Here is a 19200-nt window from a genome sequence, read left to right as displayed (position 1 = left end):
AAAAGTAAAGCTCAACCAAAATCATCTAAAATAACATTTGGGGACCTAGGGAAATACTTCAAAATGTAAGATTCAGTGCAATCACAATGTTGTTAAAATACATACCGCCACAGGCATTCGCATTTATGTGTGGGGAAAAAGACCAGTGGGGACATTCAAAGGGATTGAGTCTGAGGGGTGGGACAATGAGCAATTTTGATTTTATCTTTATGTAGTTTTTAAACTTCCAGATGTTCTGAAGGAAAATATGTTAATCAGGAAAAAAATAAGTAATAATCAGATAATCAGGAGAAAAAAAAACCCTAAGTGATATAAAAAACAAAAATCCAAAACTTTAACTCAAAAAAATTAAGAAAAAAAAAAAAACAACTTTCCAGGGCACAAAGAAATCAGAGTGTCAGGGACGGGCAGGTTGGGGAGGACCATTGTTCCCACCCAGCATGGTTTTCTTCTTAATGTTCTTTTATGTGTGTACACACAATTTCAAAGCTTTTCCTGACTTTATTTTTGCAACAAATGGCTTTAAAGTTCCTCAGAGATAGCCTTCCAGTGGGGTTTGAACATGTGACGGAAATTGATGGAATGTCTTGAAGTTTTTAAATAGACAAGGCTCAGGAGGAGCGTGGAGAGAGCGAGACCCTCTTGGCAAAATGTCCTCTCGCCTTCATCACGTTCCTCCTTGGTCTGTGCCATCCCTGCCTGACCACAGGTATCCACTAGCACATCTGGACATTCACCCCAGGCACTGAGATGGATCAAGAAAGGAAAACCATTCCCAAGTGCTGTTGTCACCATTTTGGGTTCCAGAGCTCTGGAAAGTGAAGGGCTGGACTGAAGAAATGGGGAGGGAGGATGTACCTTTTCTCTTCATCCTCCTTCGCCATCTACACACACACCTACTTAAAACGATTGTCTTAGATAAAGAAAATCCCAAGCTACAAATTTTGTGGCCCTTTAGCCCAAATAAAGAGAGAAGCAGGAAAGCACTTGGATAAATCCTCCTTGATTTTAGTGACAAACTAGTGAGACTTGAGTTTTGTTTTTGTCTGATTTAAATGTTTGCTTTTAAAATCTTCGTATGTAGGCCAGGCGCGGTGGCTCATGCCTGTAATCCTAGCACTCTGGGAGGCCGGGGAGGGAGGATTGCTCGAGGTCAGGAGTTCAAGACCAGCCTTAGCAAGAGCGAGACTCCGTCTCCACTAAAAATAGAAAGAAATGATCGGGACAGCTAAAAATATATATAGAAAAAAATTAGCTGGGCATGGTAGCACATGCCTGTAGTCCCAGCTACTCAGGAGGCTGAGGCAGGAGGATCGCTTGAACCCAGGAATTTGAGGTTGCTGTGAGCTGGGCTGGACGCCACATCACTCTAGCCCAGGCAGCAGAGCAAGACTCTGTCTCAAAAAAAAAAAAAAAAAAAAAAAAAAAACCAGAAAGAAAATCTTTGTATGTAAAAAATTATCAAGAAGAAAACCATATATGTGCCTAAATAACCTTCTTACATTTTGCTGGTGCCTTTTAAAGCTTTAGAAAATGGTTTTGGGAGGGAATTAGGAATGGGTGAGGACACGCTGCCGGATTAGAAGACTCTGAGTCTACCCTCCCAAGTTCTGAATTCTATGTATGTACGTTGGGGTGGGGGGTTGGGAGATTCCTGGATTAGAACTAATGAACCCAAGTTCATAGGACTCCTTCTTGAACATCATATAGCTCTTCCAAATGTCATTTTGATAAGTTAATATAAGAGAATCAGAAACATGTGCCCCCCGAATTCCCCTGAACACACAAGGGCTTAACAATTAAATGGAAGAATGTTCAGCACAATGTGTTTCAGGTTTTAGTGGATCCAAAATGTTTTGAAAAACGGTTAAGTTCTTAAGACATTTTGATTATTTAAAGGGCAGCTGGTTCTCCCACCCCCTTTACAAAAAAAATGGCAATGGTTATTTCTGCTCTTTGTGTCGATTCCTGTTGCTCTTACTGTCTGTGGAAGAAATTCTCTAACAGAGGCTCACGCTCTCTGGTCTCTGAAATGATGGCTGCAAATTGCTGTTCTAGCCAGACGGACGGCTCGCTTCTGACCCTCCCCTGTCCTGTTCCTGCATTTTCTTCCTCAGCAAACAGTGTGTTGCAGGTGCAGAGTTTTAAAGGTGATGATGAGGCAGTGTTTTGTCCAGTTGCAAGACCCGTTTCTAGATTCAGGTGGAGGGGCATTGTTGCCACCATGGGTCACTGTCTCACAATTTCAGGGATTTCTCAATTTGTAATACTGGTTCAGCCTTTTCCAATGTGATAGCTGGCCCTTGAGGAAAAGAAAGAGGAGATATATGTTCAGAGGATGAGCTAAAACCTGGTAGATTTTCAAGAGGAAAACAGGGCTCAAATTGTGTAAAAGGCTACAACTAAGACTCCGCTGTAAATATTAATAAAAGCCACCTTGGCCTCAGTCCCCTCAGACCTCCCTCACGTTCTCGAACACAGCTGAGGGATCCCAACAAATGCCAGCTAAGCAGGTGAAAGCGATTTGTGTGCAGTTCCCTTTCAAGCCCTCTTACTCGATGTTGTCCTTCCATTCTATTGACTTTCGGTCTTGCCATCCTGAAATTTTAATCACCCAAGCACTGTGCAGACATCGGTTAGATCACCCAACTTGTAATTCTATCTGGACTCGAGGCTGAAAGAAGAAACCCTTCCACTTTCTCCTTCCTCCTGTTTTCCCCTTCAAGGGACACTGCCAATCGTCCTTAGGCTTCCTGAGTAATCATCATTTAATTTTCTTTATAGGGAAAGTCCTGATTCCCGAAACTTAAAAAAAATATATGAGTAATTAAAAGTGATGGGAGCATGTTAGCAAATAGATTTGTGAATTCAGGATACCACGTCTCCCTCAGTGGTAGAAGTGATGTGACTCTGCCCCAGTGGCTTTTTAAGTTCAGCACTGTTCATTAATGATGTTTCCCCACTAAGTTGAAGAAATCAAAACCAAAAGAATTAAAGCAGGGCTTCACCCCACTGTTTCTAAGCCAAAATTTGTTTTAGTCTCCCTAGAGTAGAGCAAGTCTTGCTCCTATTTAAAGCTCCCCCGTGGCTTACAATTGCTTCCAGCCTCAACCTCACACCTTGGCGTGGTCTAGCTTCTGCTCTGACTCCAACTGTCTTTCTCCCACACCTGCCATGTTCCAGCACATACAGCTGTGTCCTGCTCTGGGCCTTTCACTAAGCGTGTCTCTGACCTGCAGACCCCAGCAGAACCAAGTCCTCTCCTCATCCAGGGTTCAACTGAAATGGCTCCTCCTTGGAAAGGATCCCCTAACACACATATATCACTTTGTAGCACATTCTCCTGCCTTCATTTCACCAGCGTACTTAGTGCTAAATGAAATAGTCTTGCTTATTGTCAGCCTCCTGTCACTGAAGGGTGAGCAGTGAATGAATGGTCTATGTAGACATATTCTGTTTGGAAAAGATTTGCTGTTTTCAATTTTTTAAACAATTTTGGGCATTGCTGGGTTTGCACCTGGTGTCTTAACATGCTAGTTGGTATCTTATAATAGCTTGGAGAGAGTGTTTATCTGACAACTATTCCATCTCTACACTGTTTCATGGCTTGCCACCAAAGCATAGTCTTTCAGAAAGAGGTAGCAGGACCAAAACTCTGCAAAGTATGGGTTCTATTGAAGAGTCATCATATTCCTTAGATTTGCCCTTCCCATTCTCTAGGCTATCAACCAGAATTTCTGTCTGAGTGTACACAGAGCATGAGAATCAGTGAACAAGGCTATGGAGAGTTTTAGTTCTTAATCTCTTCCCTTTGGGAACACCACTCTGACCTTGGAAGGAATTTTTCCAAGGAGGCCCTGGTCTCCATAAATGGCTATCAATCTGGAGACCATAGGCTGATAACCCATCTCCTCCTACAATCACAATCCCGATCACCTGAAGATGTTGCCTACCTTGAGAATGATCTTGGGCGAGCATGTGGCCATGAGTCAGTCCTCAGGAGCTGTTAAGAAGGAGTGTGCAGGCCTACTTAGGTTGAATGTATATTATTGCAGATGTAGCTAGAAATGACAAAGAATTTCCCAGCCAGGCTGAGTTTAAAAAAAAAAATGTTTAGAACTTCCAAAAACCAAAACCATTGATCATAATGGGATACTCTCCTCTTAGTTTTTATTTTCAGAGAATATTATGGCAAATGTTCCCTGCGGAGGTCTGAGAAACTTGTTTCTAAGCCAGGATTCTGACAGCAGTGCAAAAAAAAAAAAAAAGCCCTTTTTGGTGTTTGGTATTGTGATGGTCTGAGAGGTTAAGCATACTTTTCAAACTTCATGACTCCTTCTTAACTAACTTTGGATGTGTCATCCTGGAATTTATGTAAACCCCTCTCGGATCAAGGCAAGAAGCTTGCTGACTTATTTCTTTCTGCATAAACAGTTGGTCTTGTGGTCAGGCTGCTATTTCAGTGGGGCACGTCTCACGTGTGCTCTTCCCCTGGGGACTTTCGATAGGCCAGCTGTTTGCCTGGGCTCAGGTCCTGCGTTGGGACTGAGGCAGGATCCTCTGCAGAATTTGCTAACTGTTCCCCTCTGGCTTGTTACCAGCATTTTTATCTGTCGCTTTTATCATGTTATCATGATCTTTTAATTCTAGTTGAGGCATTCTCTAATGCTGAGAATTAAACCTGAGAACCTTACTTTTGTGTTTAAAAACCCTTCACCTGGGTGTCCTTGATTCCCAAGCTACTCAAAGTGTGGTCCATGGGCCGGCAGCATCAGCATCACCTGAGAGCTCCTTAGAAGGCTCCGCCCTGCCCCAGGTTGACTGCATTAAAGTCTGCATAGTAATAAGATTCCCAGGTGATTGCATATTGGAATCAAGAAGTGCTTTCCAGAATTCCTCACTGCCTCTGCTGCCACCACCACCACCACCACCACCACCACCACCACCACCATCACCACCATCATCAGAGCCAAAAGCTAAGACTTGCTGAGAAATCTCTTTGCCGGCTCTAATGTGAGTACCTTGCACATACCATCAACACTCTCTCATTTAAACCACCAATGTCTCTATGTGGTATGTACCATTATTATTCCCGTTTGCAAATGAGGAATTGAAGCTCAGGGAGATCAGATAATCTATGTAAAATTGTGCAGATAGTAAGTGCAGGTAGCCTGCGTTCTGTCTGAGATGCAGGGTCTGTGGCCCTCTCGCTCCCCCGCTCTCCTGTTGAGCGCACTCTGCATGCATTTGCTTCCTTCTCACGTCAGTCTATAAAACTTCCAATGTGAGGCCTCTGTGAAGGGAACGCTGCTGCTCGGTGTGCTCTGTAAAAGAGCTTTTGGATCTTAACATCATTTTTAAATAAGACTGAGTTGTACCCTGTATAGATTTGATCTCTCTCAGCCCCAGAGAATGAGCTCTTTCTACTGCTTCTAATTAAAGTAGATCGCTTCGAGTTGCAGATTACCATCCTCCGGATGTGAACGCCTTCTGGCTTTGTGGAAGGCTTTGTGGAGATAGTGGAGTATCTCGGGCTTGTCCTTTGGAAGAAAACTTACATTTACAGCTCTAATCTGGAAAAAATGGAGACAAGAAATATGACCTTGTCAATGACATTGGTCTATGGTTTATCAAATCCTTTAAAGAACTCCAGCTTGGAATATGTGTAGCCTGTGTACTCAAGGCCAGAAGTTAATTACAGGAGAGTGATATCTGGGGTCTGGAAGAGGTGTTAAGGTCAGTGGTTTTCAAACTGGTCACTGAACTGCTCCTGCTCTGTGGGGTGTTCCAGAGAGGGACTTGGGGAGGGGGTGTTGAGATAGTGGTTCACTGGGTCCTTCTTCACTTTCAACCAATCAGTACAGACTTTACAGACTTTTAATCTTATTTCATATGGTAAGCCCTGGGGTAACACTTTATTTAATGGGCCTTTCCCTCACTGAAAAAAAAATTTTGTACCATAAAAAGCAACTGAACTAATCCTGCTCCATACTCTGTATTCTTTGCTGTTGCGGCCGTTGAGGTTCAGAAAGGCAAATTGACTTCCCCAAGGTCACACATTGTTTTGACTAAAAGCTATTTCTTGTATTTCTCCTTTCCAAGCTCAAAAGCTGGGCCAGCTGCCAAGTCTGCTGGGCATTTGCTCCTCTGCCATCTGAATCAGCCCTTATTATGTCCAGTGGCTCTGATCTGGGTTTATTTCCTTTGCAGATAGGACTCCTCAGTGTGTGCTTGGAAAACAAAACACCGTTCAGGTGTTTGGGGCAGAGCTGAGTGGAGAAGTCACACTTTCTCAGTGTTCCTTCTCTTCCACCATGCAGCCAATCTGCGTACCTCCCTTTCTTTCCTCATTTGTCTATACATTGAAAGCAGCCTTGCAGAGAACACAGAATACTCTGATCTCGGCAGAGTAGAGCAGCTCGTCTGCAGCTGAAAGGTTAAATTATTGAAAACTCCATTGTAGGAACATGTGCGCTTGAAAACTCATGGCCGAAAAAGGAAGGTGGGATTGGGGGACTGAGATCACAAGGGACCCCATGAAAAAAAATTTTTTTAACTTTCAGGAAAGTATTAATACATAAGATACACTAATGAGAATATCAATGACGTTTTGCTGTTAGTAATAATGGATACCTGGGTAATTTTCATTGTATCATCCCTTGTTTACCAGACACTTCATCATCTGGCTGTGTGACAGGTGATATGCATACTAAGCGTTTCATATCTATGAGTGGCTCTTCACCCACCTAGAAGTTCAATGCTTCCCTGACTTTTGTCTGAAAGATTACTTGCTAACCCCTGCCTCCTCAGTGGGTGCCCTAGAGATGCTGCCCCAAAACCTGGGCCATAAGCCCCTTGTGCGTGGCCAGTTGGAAATGCAGAAGTAGATTTCTAGGACTTGGTTTCCTTTCTCTCAGATTTTGCCTTTCTGCTCTCTGCCCTTCCACTTTACCTACCACTTCTATTTCTAACCCATTTCTTCTTTCTCTAATTATTCCCAATGGGACTAACTCATGCACCAGAACTGAAATTCTTGCTAATACAAATATAGATTGAAGTGATACACAGTGAGATTTCCTGCAAGGGAAACTCAGATTCTTGTTCTGAAGAGACAAGAACTTACTGCTTTATTTAAGTTGTATCTAATCTCCAGGAATTTGGAGGTAAATATTGGCTCTCAAGCTATGTAATCAGGTATACAGAGAAGTTATCTAAGGAATCCTTTGGTTGTCCTCTATAGATGTTCATATTTTAAATTTCACCTTTGGTTCTTCTGTTCCTAAGAAGATTTAGAGAATATTTAGCTCTCCCCCAAGAAAGAGAATTTCTGAGAGATTGTAAAAAAATGTCTAAAGATATTAGTTAGAAATATTAGCACTGAAGCAGTTTGCTGTCATCCTTGATGCTCTTTTCAGTTGTTTGCTAGGATTAAGATATGGAACTTGAGCTCAGGTAAATCTCTAGAGTCGGGGAAATGATTGTCACTGAGTATTTATAATGTCATATAACACTTGGGTACCATGAAATGACACCAGGGAGGGATTTGGCCCTTGCTAAAGTTTGGCAAAATATCTCCTTGTAAAGCTCCAAAGCAGGACAGATTACCAGGTGTACCTGGCAGCTGGTGGGTTGAAATAACTGACCTTTATGTAAGGAGGAACTCTTCCTAGCGTTTGCCTCAAGGTCAGGCCTGTTGGATGTCTATTTATAAAACAGAACCTGCAGAGATCAGTTCTGACATCAGGTAGCTCTTGGTTCTGCTCTAGAGAGAGGCATTTGTCACTTATTTATGTGTCACAGTCCCTTGACCGTCTTTGGCAGATCCAGCCATAACATCTCAGCAGAGAGGAGAAACTATATACTTCCTTATCTAATTCATTTTGTGCATTATTGTGTTTTTCCTACTTAGGATGGATCTATTGCCATTCTCTCCCATTTGAATTCATTTAGAAGTCAAGTTTATCTCTGATGAGAGACCCCTTTTTAGCTCACAACATGTGCTCTGTCTGTGATCGGCAACTGTCTCGAAGGTAGTCTGTGCCCTGCATGGCTTGGGGCTGAATTCTTGTCCTTACCAGGACTCCTTTAGATGAATCCAGATTCACTACTGGAGCGGAGGAAAGTGTTGACTTCCCCCGAGTCACAGGGCTCTGTAGGGGAGGTAGAGATGCTGGAATAAAATTTGGAACCTCTTAGGGAGGAAAAAGAGAAGAATGCATGCTTGGCAGGCAGCCAACAGTGTCAAGTACAATTATATCCTTGCAGTTTCCAAGGTCATCTCTTTTTATTCCTCAAGTATAAAAGTACTCTAAGCCTTTTTTAAGGCCTCAGACATCATACTGGTCCCTTTAAAAATTTATTCCCCAAACCATACTCCTTGGTGCCCTCTCTCTCCACCCAGAATAAGAACTCCTTACACAGAGCATCACGCCTGGCTCTGCGGCAGATGCTAGCAGCCAGCACAGGTGCTGGATGTCATAGGTGCAAATCAATATTTACAGAATAAGCACATATAACTTGTTCTCTGAAATCCCCCAGGATTCGAAAACCTCAGACTTTGTTTAGAATGAAACAGAAATCCAGACTAACCGAGTTTTGACCAAATTGCCCTGTAACAGTACTGCCTCTTTTCTTCCCCATTTGGAGTGTTGGCATTTTACTTTGATTTTATTTTTGTAAAGTTTATGACTACTTTAGCATTAAAATTCTACTTTTTAGGCCAGGCATAGTGGCACACACCTGTAATCCTAGCACTTTGGGAGGCTGAGGCGGGAGGACTGCTTAAGGCCAGAAGTTTGAGAGACCAGCCTGAGCAACATACGGAGACCCCATCTCTGTGAAAAATAGAAAAATTAGCTGGGCGTGGTGGCACAAACCTATAGTCCCAGCTACTCAGGAGGCTGAGACAAGAGGATTGCTGGAGCCCAGGAGTTTGAGGCTGCAGTGAGCTATGATGATGCCACTGCACTTAAGCCCTGGTGAGATCCTGTCTCAAAAAAAAAAAAAGATGGGAAAGGAGGAACTGCCTTGGCAATGAAGACCTATGAGTTTTAGATGGACAGTTTTTAAAACTTGCTCCATAGTGACATGTTGACTGAACTCACAGAATCTTCAAACTTTTGTCTTTTAGGCTTATGTACAGAAGTACATTGTGAAGAATTATTTCTACTATTACTTATTCAGATTCTCAGCCACTTTGGGTCAAGAAGTGTTCTACATAACATTTCTCCCATTCACTCACTGGAACATTGATCCTTTTCTATCCAGAAGGCTGATCATCATTTGGGTGGTAAGTGTAGTTATTACTTTTTAACTACTACTATTTCTAAGGCAACTACCTGCTTTGGTATTCAAGTCCTTGGTGCATATGTTCTTTGTTTTTTTAACCACTTAGAGTTGGATTTGGTGTCTGATTTACTTTGGAAAAATTAAAAAGATGCGAACACAACTTGTTTGTAAAGCCTAAACAAAACCTATAATTTCTTGTGCTTTGCATACCTTCCCATGGGTAAACCAAACTAGGAGAGGAAAGAAGTGATGAACAGAGAAGAAAGGGCCTTTCTAAAAACCCATAAAGGAGTATAAAATGCATCCTCCCAAGGGGCCCATTTTAGTAAAACTTGATCAGAAACGAAAACCAGAAGCTGTTGAGTAATAATTCCAAGCAGTATTAAGCAACTACTCTATGTACGTTGAAGAGACTAAAATGCAAGGCAAAGAACCTTCCATAAGTAAACTTCTAATGAGTGGGGGCAGCTGCAAATACACAAATACCTGATGACAATCCTGGGTAGACAGGTGGAGTCCCTTTTGCCTCTTTTGCTGTTGATCATATCATTTAACTTTGTTCAGGGCCAAATGAGTTCTGGTTGTTGTTGTTGTTGTTGTTGTTGTTTAATTGGGGGAGATGGTGGATATTTGCAAGGCAGAAAGGCATACTGCACACATACAGGTTTGTATCAGATAGGCCTACGTTCAAGTGCGATTCAGCCATATCTGTGTACTCCTTTCCAGAGCCCTACCTGCCTCATTTGTGAAATGTTGTCAATAATGTGCATCCCCAGAACCGCCAAGAAGATATCTAGAATGTGCACAGAGCTCAGGGCCTGGCATAGTAGGAGGACTCTACAAGTCGCTATTGGAGTGTGATCACATGTAATGACTAGTCCATGACAGCGAAGGAGTCTTGAAGATCAATCAGTTCTAAAATCAAAGATTGTTTAGCTGGCAGGGGGGTGCTTCAGGGACAAGACCATTTCCCTGACTCGAATTCTGCACTAGAGGTTCAGAAGTGCTTGGCTGGGTATAAAAGTGAAGCTGTGTGATTTTTAAGTGACCCGGACACTGGGTTTTATTTTTCTCATTTGTAGAACAAGTTAGAGCAGACTTATTTGGAAGCAATAAACTCGAATGTCCTCAGGGGCAGGGGAGAGAAGTAAAACAGTGACGTCCTGGGTGGGGAGGGGGTATCTGTGCAAATCATTCTCAGAGTGGCCGCCTGGAGGTGCAAGGGAGCAGCTGCCCATGGCTGTGCCTGTGACTGCCATGAGAAAAATGGGCCCAGAGTTGCCAGATCTCCCTGTTTTTCATGTGAAATCTCCCAGTTTTTAAATGTAGGTTTACATTTTAAAAACATCATATGCCAGCTGAACAAAGACTCCTTGAAGTCCAAATATATGGGCTGGGTTTGAAGCCTCTAGTCTAAAGGACTGCTGAAGCTTATGGTTAGGATTATTTGACGCCAAATTCCTTCTGACTCTTTTATCCTTTTTTCTCTAAAACTACCAGCCATTTTTTTATTTCCCATACTTGTCTCCCTGTAGCTCTCTTCTGAAACCTAGAATCTGCAAAAGCATAGGCATCTTGCAGATCAGAAAGGGAATGTTGGTCCCATTGTCCCCCTCCCTTTCTGAGGCCAGCGTCTGTGTCCTTGGGGCAGTCGGTGGGGCAGAAGGGAGGGAGCGGAAGGTTTCTTTCTATTCTTAAGATTTGAAAATCCATGAAAGGCCCATGGTGCTTGAGTTTCTGTCCCTCTGTCATTTATTTTCTAAGAGACATATATATTTTTAAAATGCCAAAGCCTTAATGGTGTTGAGTGGGGCAGATGATGTGAAGTACATTTAATAACCCAAGAATATCTTATAATATGTCTGTTCAGCTCAAGGACAGTGATTTCCCCCAGTGAGGGTGGAAGACTTTTCCTGAGGAGCTGGGAAGACCTTTAGACTTGATAGGAGGCTGTGGGTAGGGGATTGTGATTGTCATTGTTGTATTTTATACTTTGGACTCCTCATTTCAAAGTGCTCAACGTGCCTGCTTTTTGTCAGAGTGTGCAAATAAAATCTTTGCCTGAGAAAGGAAAGAGTAACGGATGAGTCTGCAGTTTGCTGCAGTTTGTCGTGAGGTTTGGTGGCCTGTTGCCTGTTTTGTTTTGTTTTTTTAAATGGGTACACGGCCTGGTCCACAAGGCATCCATGCTCAGAGTTCCATAGTTAACTGTGGGTGGGCAGCTGTATCTGCAAGGGCAGCGTGGGAGGGGTAAGGTGGTATGCACCTTCCTACGAGTTCTTGGAGGAGAGAGTGGAAGCCATTCCTGGGAAGGGAGAGGGCGAGGGAGGTGTAGGAGTGCTCTTGTGTGTTCATGCATGTGCTTGTGTGTGTGTGTGTGTGTGTGTGTGTGTGTGTTGGGACGGGGGCTGCTCTCTGCTGGGCTGCAGAAACAATAATGAGAGCTGTTTGGTTTGGCTCCAGTGCTGAAGGTGGGTAAAAGGTCAGGAAATTCCTGGTGGGGTTGGGGCTTGAGAGGGGAAGTGGGGTGGAGCAGGGCGTAGTTCTCCTACCGGGGCCAGCCAGGGCAATCAGCTTCCTGCCGAGGCAGCCTTTTTCTCTAAGGGGGACCCCTAAATGAGTGACTACCTGTTCAAGGAGTGGAGATCAAGAAATGTTAATTACATAAGGGGCAGAGCTGAACATCTTATCTCACCCAAAATTCACTGAAAAGCAGCTGCGTTCAGGAGTGCCAAACCTCTTGTCAAATTTTATATCAATCCAACAGTTGTTACTAGATGAAGAGCCAACAAGTTTTATTGCTTTTAAAAATCATTTATTATGTTAGCAGTGATTCACATTGTCTGAAGTAGCTTAGCAGAATTCATGGTTATATTAACTGCTCTCTCTCCACAATCATGATTATTCCTCCTCTCTGTTGTACATCTTTTTTTGCTTTTATTGGCGTCTCTGTCCATTAGCTCATTTGAGCTTCATAACAATGGGTTAGTATCATTTTATAGATTGAGATAGTGACACTTCAGACATTAATAAGTCATATCATGTGTTGCGAATTTAGTATCCATGCCATGCACTGGAATATTGCTTTACATACCTACCTCTTTAGTCCCGCCAGCAATCCTGTGACATAATCGTTAATATTACCAGCCCATTTAATAGATCATGAACCTAAAATATAGAAAAGCTAAATAACTTGCTCAGAACACACTGGATGAAGCAGCAAGTGAATTTGATGCTGCCCGTTGGGTCTCCTTTGCCAGAGAGAGCTGTCATTAAGAACACAGCCAAGTGGCATGAAGAGATCCACTGTCAATTTTTCTTTTTAAGATATTAAAACTGGGGCTTTAAGCATTAAAATGACTTGCCCAAAGTTCTCTTCTATTGCATATTTGTTTCGGTTGTGTTTCAGCTTTGCCCTGATGGCATTTATTAACCCTATATTCTACTTAAGTAGACTCCACCTTTCTTGGCAAGCCAAAGGTATTTCATCCCAGAAAATTTAGATAAGCTTTTGTTCAATTAGCTGAAGGACATCCATCAAGTCATTATTTCTCTTTTCTGTCCTGTATCAAGGTTTTAACCTATATTTTTGGGCTCAAAAGAATCTCAGACATTAGGACAGACGAGCCAATGAATGGTTATCTGATTAGAATGCTCATCGAGAGATAGTGTGGATGGTGTTTTACAGGATGAGCCACTTTCCCGTGGAGTGATTATCTTATCTTCTGACTTTCACTTTGGCATGGTGACAGCCCTATCAAAAAAATAAAAGCTTTAAAGTTATCTTGCTGTATCTTGGGGAAAAAAAGGTTAGAGGCAATTTCACTGAAACTAGATGGTGTTCAGCTTTGTAACATGAAGCAAAGTCTCACTCACTTTTTGCTAAATAAAGTTATTCCCCATTTTGTAAAATAGCAATGCAAATACTGATGCCACAACTGATTCTTCAGGGCTGCAAGCCTCATTTTCTCTGTTCTTATGATGTTTTACTTATTTATATTCTGCTGCTTTTCAGATATTTCATGGCATTAATGATGAGATGTTAAAAAAAGAAAAGAAAAGAAAAAGAGGTGGAAAATAAGTAGATAAAAATCAAAATTAGGGGACTAAAGCCCAGACTAAAGTTAAATGTAGTTAGCTGGTTCAAAGGTGAGCCACAAATTAGTCTTTGAACTTTGTCTTGAGGAACCGAAATGAAATGAGATTACATTATCCGCTAAGAAATTATAGGCATATTCCTAAGAGAGCAAACCTTTTCCTGACACGTAGGATTGATAGAATTGTTGAGGCTAGTGATACACATTACTAAATTATTTTCTTAGAAATATTGCTTGGTATCATTCTGACTTCTCTTCCTAACCTTTGTGCGTTTTCATTTTTAAATCGTTGCTAATTTAACGAATGAAAAAAATGGTATTTCAGTTCATATTTTTAACCATTTGTATTCTTGCAAATTGCCATTCTGACTTTTGAGTATGTTTTTAAAAGGAGCTTTAAGTTTTTTTTATTTCTACCAGTTGTTAACCCAGAAAGATAAAGAATTTTCCCTGTATCAGAGGCCATGTGCCTATATGTTAGATTTTTAGAAAGTCTAGACTTTGAAAAATAGTATATAACTTTATAATATCATCAGTAGTGAACTAAGGAAAATCCTTTAACATGGAATTTGTGTCTACGGCCATACCACCCTAAAAGTGCCCCTTCTCAATCTCATCTAAAATAGAATTCGAATGCTTTTGTACTGAGCGTTTCTTTAGTTTAGGCACAGACCTAACCACTCCCTATCGTCTTACCCTTTGTGACCTCCCTGGTCCTTTTAAGGCAATTGAATTTGGGACTCCTGTCTTCATGTTCTTGATATTTCTAGCGTGTAGTTTCCCTGGCCATCAAATAGCTTACTCAAAGGTGACCAATCCTTAGAAAACCTGGTTCATGCTTCCTGAACTCCAGTAAAGTTAAAATTTGTGTTTGAGTTTTTCCTTGCCTTTTTTTTTTTTCTATTTGAAAACAAAAAAAAATTAAAAAACTAAAAAAATTTATACATCAAAAGATATTTCCCCCTCCATTCTAACATATGTGTGGTTATTTTTAAGTGAGTCTTTATCACAGACAAATGATTCATTAGAGGTTTTCTGATTATGTCAAAGGCCCTGGTCCTGAGAGTTTCTAGGCAGGGTTAATCTGTCTCCTAACAATTCGTGGCTTTTAATTATGTCCCTGATAGGAAACAAGAAGTATCTGTGGGGGGAAGAGGAGTGGTTGCTTCTACCTACAACAGCAGCTTTGAGGTTTGGTCAGAGGCTTATGGTCCTGTAATGCCATGAAAGGATCACCGGGTTAATGTCACATAGTTAGTGTTTTTTAGTTTCCAGAAACAGAGACTCACTTAAACTAACTCAGCAAAGGGGGGATTTGTTGCAAGGTTATCAGGAGTCCGAGCACCAGAACATCACAGGAACTGAAGCTACTGCGTGGTTTGCCTGCTACAATTCAGCTGTCTTGTTGGCTGGTAATTTTCTCAAATGTCTTTTAGTTCAGATTTCTAAGACAGCCCGATGCAGCTCATTAGGTAGCCCGGTTGCACTATTCCATCCATCGACATCCAGTCCATAGATTGGCTGGACTTGGTCCAAACAGCTGTGTTAGGGGTGTGGATGGACAATTAATTGGGGCCCCAGAGCCATGGGCCAGGTTCTGGAACATCAAGAGACCTAGACTGTAATCCTAGCAGGGAAGCCTTGTTCAAGGCACTTCTTGATTCTGGCCTGCAGTTTCCCTGGCTCTAAAATGAGAGGACCCAGCTAGAAGAAGCTTGTGATATGGTCATGAGTCTTCATTATATGTTTGCTGTGTGACACTTAAAAGAGGTCCATCCACAGTGTGGAGGAAAAGAAAAAAACAGAAGCTGGGCAGAATAACATTTAAAAAAATATATAGACTATAAGGTATTTCATCTCTTTTGCATATTGAATGCTAATGTGGCTTATTTTGTTTTGGTTTTCTGAATCCCCTCAATATGAGACAGTGCATTTGAAATGCATATCAAATCCACTGCTAAATAACTGTTAGTTTGCCTGCCCTTTTGTATTCAACATGACTGAAGGAATCCTTTAAAGGAAAATGCTTAATTGCTTGGCAAATATAAATTCCATTTCTTTATAGACCCAAAGCTTGGTGACAGGGAAGCCATCACTGTAGCAGATTCCTTTTGGCAGGCTCTTCTGTTCCTATTCTCCTAAGACAAATTAACTTATGTTAGAGAGCTCCAATCTCAAATGATGGTTTTCCACATCTCTCACGTTCTCATTATTAGCAGCTGGTTAGCCGATACATACAGTAAAAGACAGACCAAAAATTTGCCTTTAAATTGGGCCTACTATGTAGATAGTGTCTTAACTTTTGTGGAGTACAGGGTATTATTTTATAACAGTCACATAAATTGATTAAGAGGTGAACTTTGTAATAATATGTCAAAATAGAGGAGTGTCTTTTTGGATGTGGGCAGGCTGCCATCTGGCTGCGTCACAAGGGAGTCCGTCACCTGGCTGGGATGTCCGTCACCTCCCTTTCCCCATCCCTGTAATTCACTAGACTGGGGTCAATTTTAGTGCTGAAAGATGACTTTAAATGTGATTATCTCTTAATCCTCTGTTTAAACCACTACCACCGTTCACTTCAAAAGGTTGCCCTGCTTGTTAAGTTGGTTCTTGCTTGAGATTAATGAGTCTTTAAAAGTATTCAACAATGGCCAGATTGTCACCCTCACTAACTTGCATTGAATGAAATAGAATTAGGCGTCAGAGATTCTGCCCAGTCCCTCTGAAGTAGAATCTGTAATTTAGCCTTGGTTAAATATTAAGTAGATGTCTCTGGGGGGCGGTTTAGACAAACTGCTTTGGTTTGGTTTTGAAACACAATAAGGAAAACTTTTGGTTTTGATGTAAGTTTAAAAAAATCCTTAAAACTAGACTCACGGTGAACAAATAAATTCGGATCTCTCTATATCACCATCATTACCTGTTTTTTTTTTTTCCCCCTAAATGTTGATGACTGGAAAATGTGCCCACAGCCTTCCGTAAGTCTCTCCCTCCTTCCCACTGTCCCTGCCCTACACCCCCTAAGGCTGCAATGCTGTTTATTGAACAGAATCCCAGCTCTCTCAGATAGAGTCCATCACCCCCTCAACTGCAAGTATCTCTTCTAATGCTTATTTAGTTCATCGCGTGGATGGGTGATTGCTTTAAAGCTTAGCTAGGTATTAGATTGTATGAAACTCCAGGGTCTTGGAGGCAGGATATCTTTGAGGATGAAATTAGGTTGAATCTGCTGAAATGATCCAAAGAACTAACCACACTTTATATACAGTGTGGTTATAGAGTTAGTCCTTCTCTCCTCTTTTTGGTTTTATTCTAGCTGTGAATGTCTTATCAAAAAAAAAAAAAAAACAAATAGCCTTTGCCAACTCATATCTAGACCCCAAACCAAGGAGCATCCTGATATGGCAGAGGGTAAGGAATGCAGTGTGTGTCTTCAGGGTTAAACCTGCTTTCTCCCCCATTGCCTGCAGGCAAATCGGTCCCTTAGAGTCTTGACAAAGGCTCCATTCTGGACTAGATTTGGTTCCAGATTCTCTCCCATTCATTTGTAAAATAAAAGGAAAGAGAATGAACTAATCAATAGACCTGGGGAATCGGGGAGGGGCTTTCAGATAAGATTTTCAAATAAAATCTTAATTCTCTTTTTCTCTTTTTTAAAACCAAATCAATTCCATTTGCCAAGCTGCATTCTTGAATGGATATAGTCCTCCAAGCTGCTCTTTCCTGCATCTCCACTACACGCCAAATACTTTACATGGAAGAACCTCATTTCACAGATGAGAACACCAAAGCCCAAAGAGATTGAGTGACTTGCCCAAGGGGACACAAGCAGTAAATATAAAATAGAACCAGGTGTTAACATTCCCTATTCTATCTCTAAACCCCATCCTTTCCACTGCACCGTGTTGCCTCCAATGGCTAAACTTTAATTTTTTCCCCAATCCAATTATTCAGAAATGTGTTTTGCCTATGTGGTTGGAAAGGCTCTAACATCACAGTCTCATTTGCAAGTGCCTGTATGTACAGCAGCCATATGTCACATATTCTCCAGACATTCTCTTGTCAACCCTCTGTGCTGTGGTCCCTGTGAGTGTTCCACCCCACTTTTGTTGGACACTGTGTCCCAAATTTTTTACACTTACTCAAAGGCCAGAGCATCACAGAGACCTAGTAAGGTGGACGAGGGCTTTGGTACTTTAATTTCCAAGCTGGAAGCCTGCAGAGGGCTGCCTGCTAATCCTGTGGGTTTGTCATTCCTGGGCCATGCTCCACTTCCTTATCCTATTTTGCAAAGCAGCCAAGTGGAAAAGAAGGAGTGAGGAACAGAGTGGCCCTTTGTCCCTATTAGGAGGTAGGGATTTGACCTCAGGGGTCTGGGCATTTTTCTTGTCTGTGTGCCTCCTACTTCCCAGGCTTACTGCCCCTGGGTGCCTTCATCTTCCCTGTGCCCCGCGCCTGTCCAGTCCAGTGGGCGTGATGAGCAGCCTGAAATTCCTCCCCACTCTCCTGGAGCGTTTGGGGATTGGGAAGCGTTCCCTGTGCCGGGAAAGGAGGGGCTTTCATCAGTTCAGTGCTCTGTCAGTTCACAGTGGTTTCTTTCCAGGCCTCGGTTTGACCATCTGTAAAATGTGAAGTTGAACAAAATGACCACAGGTCCCCTCCCATTTAAACAGTTTTATGATAATAAAAATAGGGGTGGTGATAGGATATCCAGTCTGTTTAATCATATGCTCTGGCTTCAACAGTGCATCTGCCCCTATAAAATTTCTTCCGGGTGTTCTCCATATACCTGGCTGGGTTGGCTCCTACCAGTTTTCTTGTGGTCTCCTGTGACAGAGAGAGGGAGCAATAGTCAGTGATCCTCTATGAAAAGTGTCCTTAGGGAGATAGCAGGTGAACCTACCCTGAATCCAAGTCACTAGGAATCACGAGGCCTTGCAAATGCAAGCTGAAGGGCAGTGGAATTCAGTGAGGGTCCAGACACAAAGGTGTGGGGAACATCAAGCACACAGGCCTTGCTGGCAGCATCATTTAGAGTGCGTGTGTGTGTGTGTGTGTGTGTGTGTGCACGCACACATGTAATTTCATTGTTTGCATTACATATGCTCAGATTTAACTAGAAAAAGATGTTATGTTTTTGTTCCTTTTAAAATTAAATTTCTTCTGGCATTCACAGGCACTGAAATCAGAAGGGAAAAAATGTTTTCTTCAATTTGAAAATGCTTTTCGAACACATAGCAATTTGACTCTGGGGGTTGGGGAATGACATTCTGAAGGTTTAAAAAAAAACACAACCTCTAACTTGTAAATTAGCAAGTTATGAGCAGCATTAAGCTTGCTTCCTTTCAAACTAATACTGGTAAACAAACAAAGGCTAAACAAGCAAAATAAGAGAGCTGATTTCTTTTAATAGGCCATAATAGAAGCTCCAGGCAAAGGAGAGCATTAAACCCTGCATTTCAGACGAACTCTACCATCTATTGCACACCTGGGTCATGCCACCAGCAGGATAGAGCCCGTCCCAGTCAGCCTGTGAGGGCTTCCTACACATGTGCTGTGTGAAACAGAGGTTGAGCAATTTTCGATGTTTGTCTGAATAATTGGAAAAAAAATACTTAGCTAGAAAGAATAGACACAGGGTGATGAACTAAAAGTCTCCATTTTTTCTGCAGCCAACAAGGATTATATCTTGGCTGTTTAATCAGAATTCATTTTAAAAAGAATAAAAGAAAGACCAGGGGCTCATTCAGTTGGGTAAGTGTTCAAACAAGCTAAATGTTATTCTAGGCCTCTGCCATTTTGGAGGCTGGGTTCA

General features: G+C 41.9%; 1 protein-coding gene across 1 annotated transcript in view; it reads left to right on the top strand.

Moving 5' to 3' along the window:
• Nucleotides 1–19200, top strand: part of SGPP2 (sphingosine-1-phosphate phosphatase 2) — a 105147-nt gene that overhangs the window by 34095 nt on the left and 51852 nt on the right. The window contains exon 4 of the mRNA XM_069466884.1: nt 9131–9289. Coding sequence (XP_069322985.1) covers nt 9131–9289 — 159 coding nt within the window. The remainder of the gene's footprint in view (nt 1–9130; nt 9290–19200) is intronic.

Source organism: Eulemur rufifrons, chromosome 1 (genome assembly GCF_041146395.1).
Source record: "Eulemur rufifrons isolate Redbay chromosome 1, OSU_ERuf_1, whole genome shotgun sequence".
Lineage (NCBI taxonomy): Eukaryota > Metazoa > Chordata > Mammalia > Primates > Lemuridae > Eulemur > Eulemur rufifrons.
This window is presented reverse-complemented; position numbering and strand designations above follow the sequence as displayed.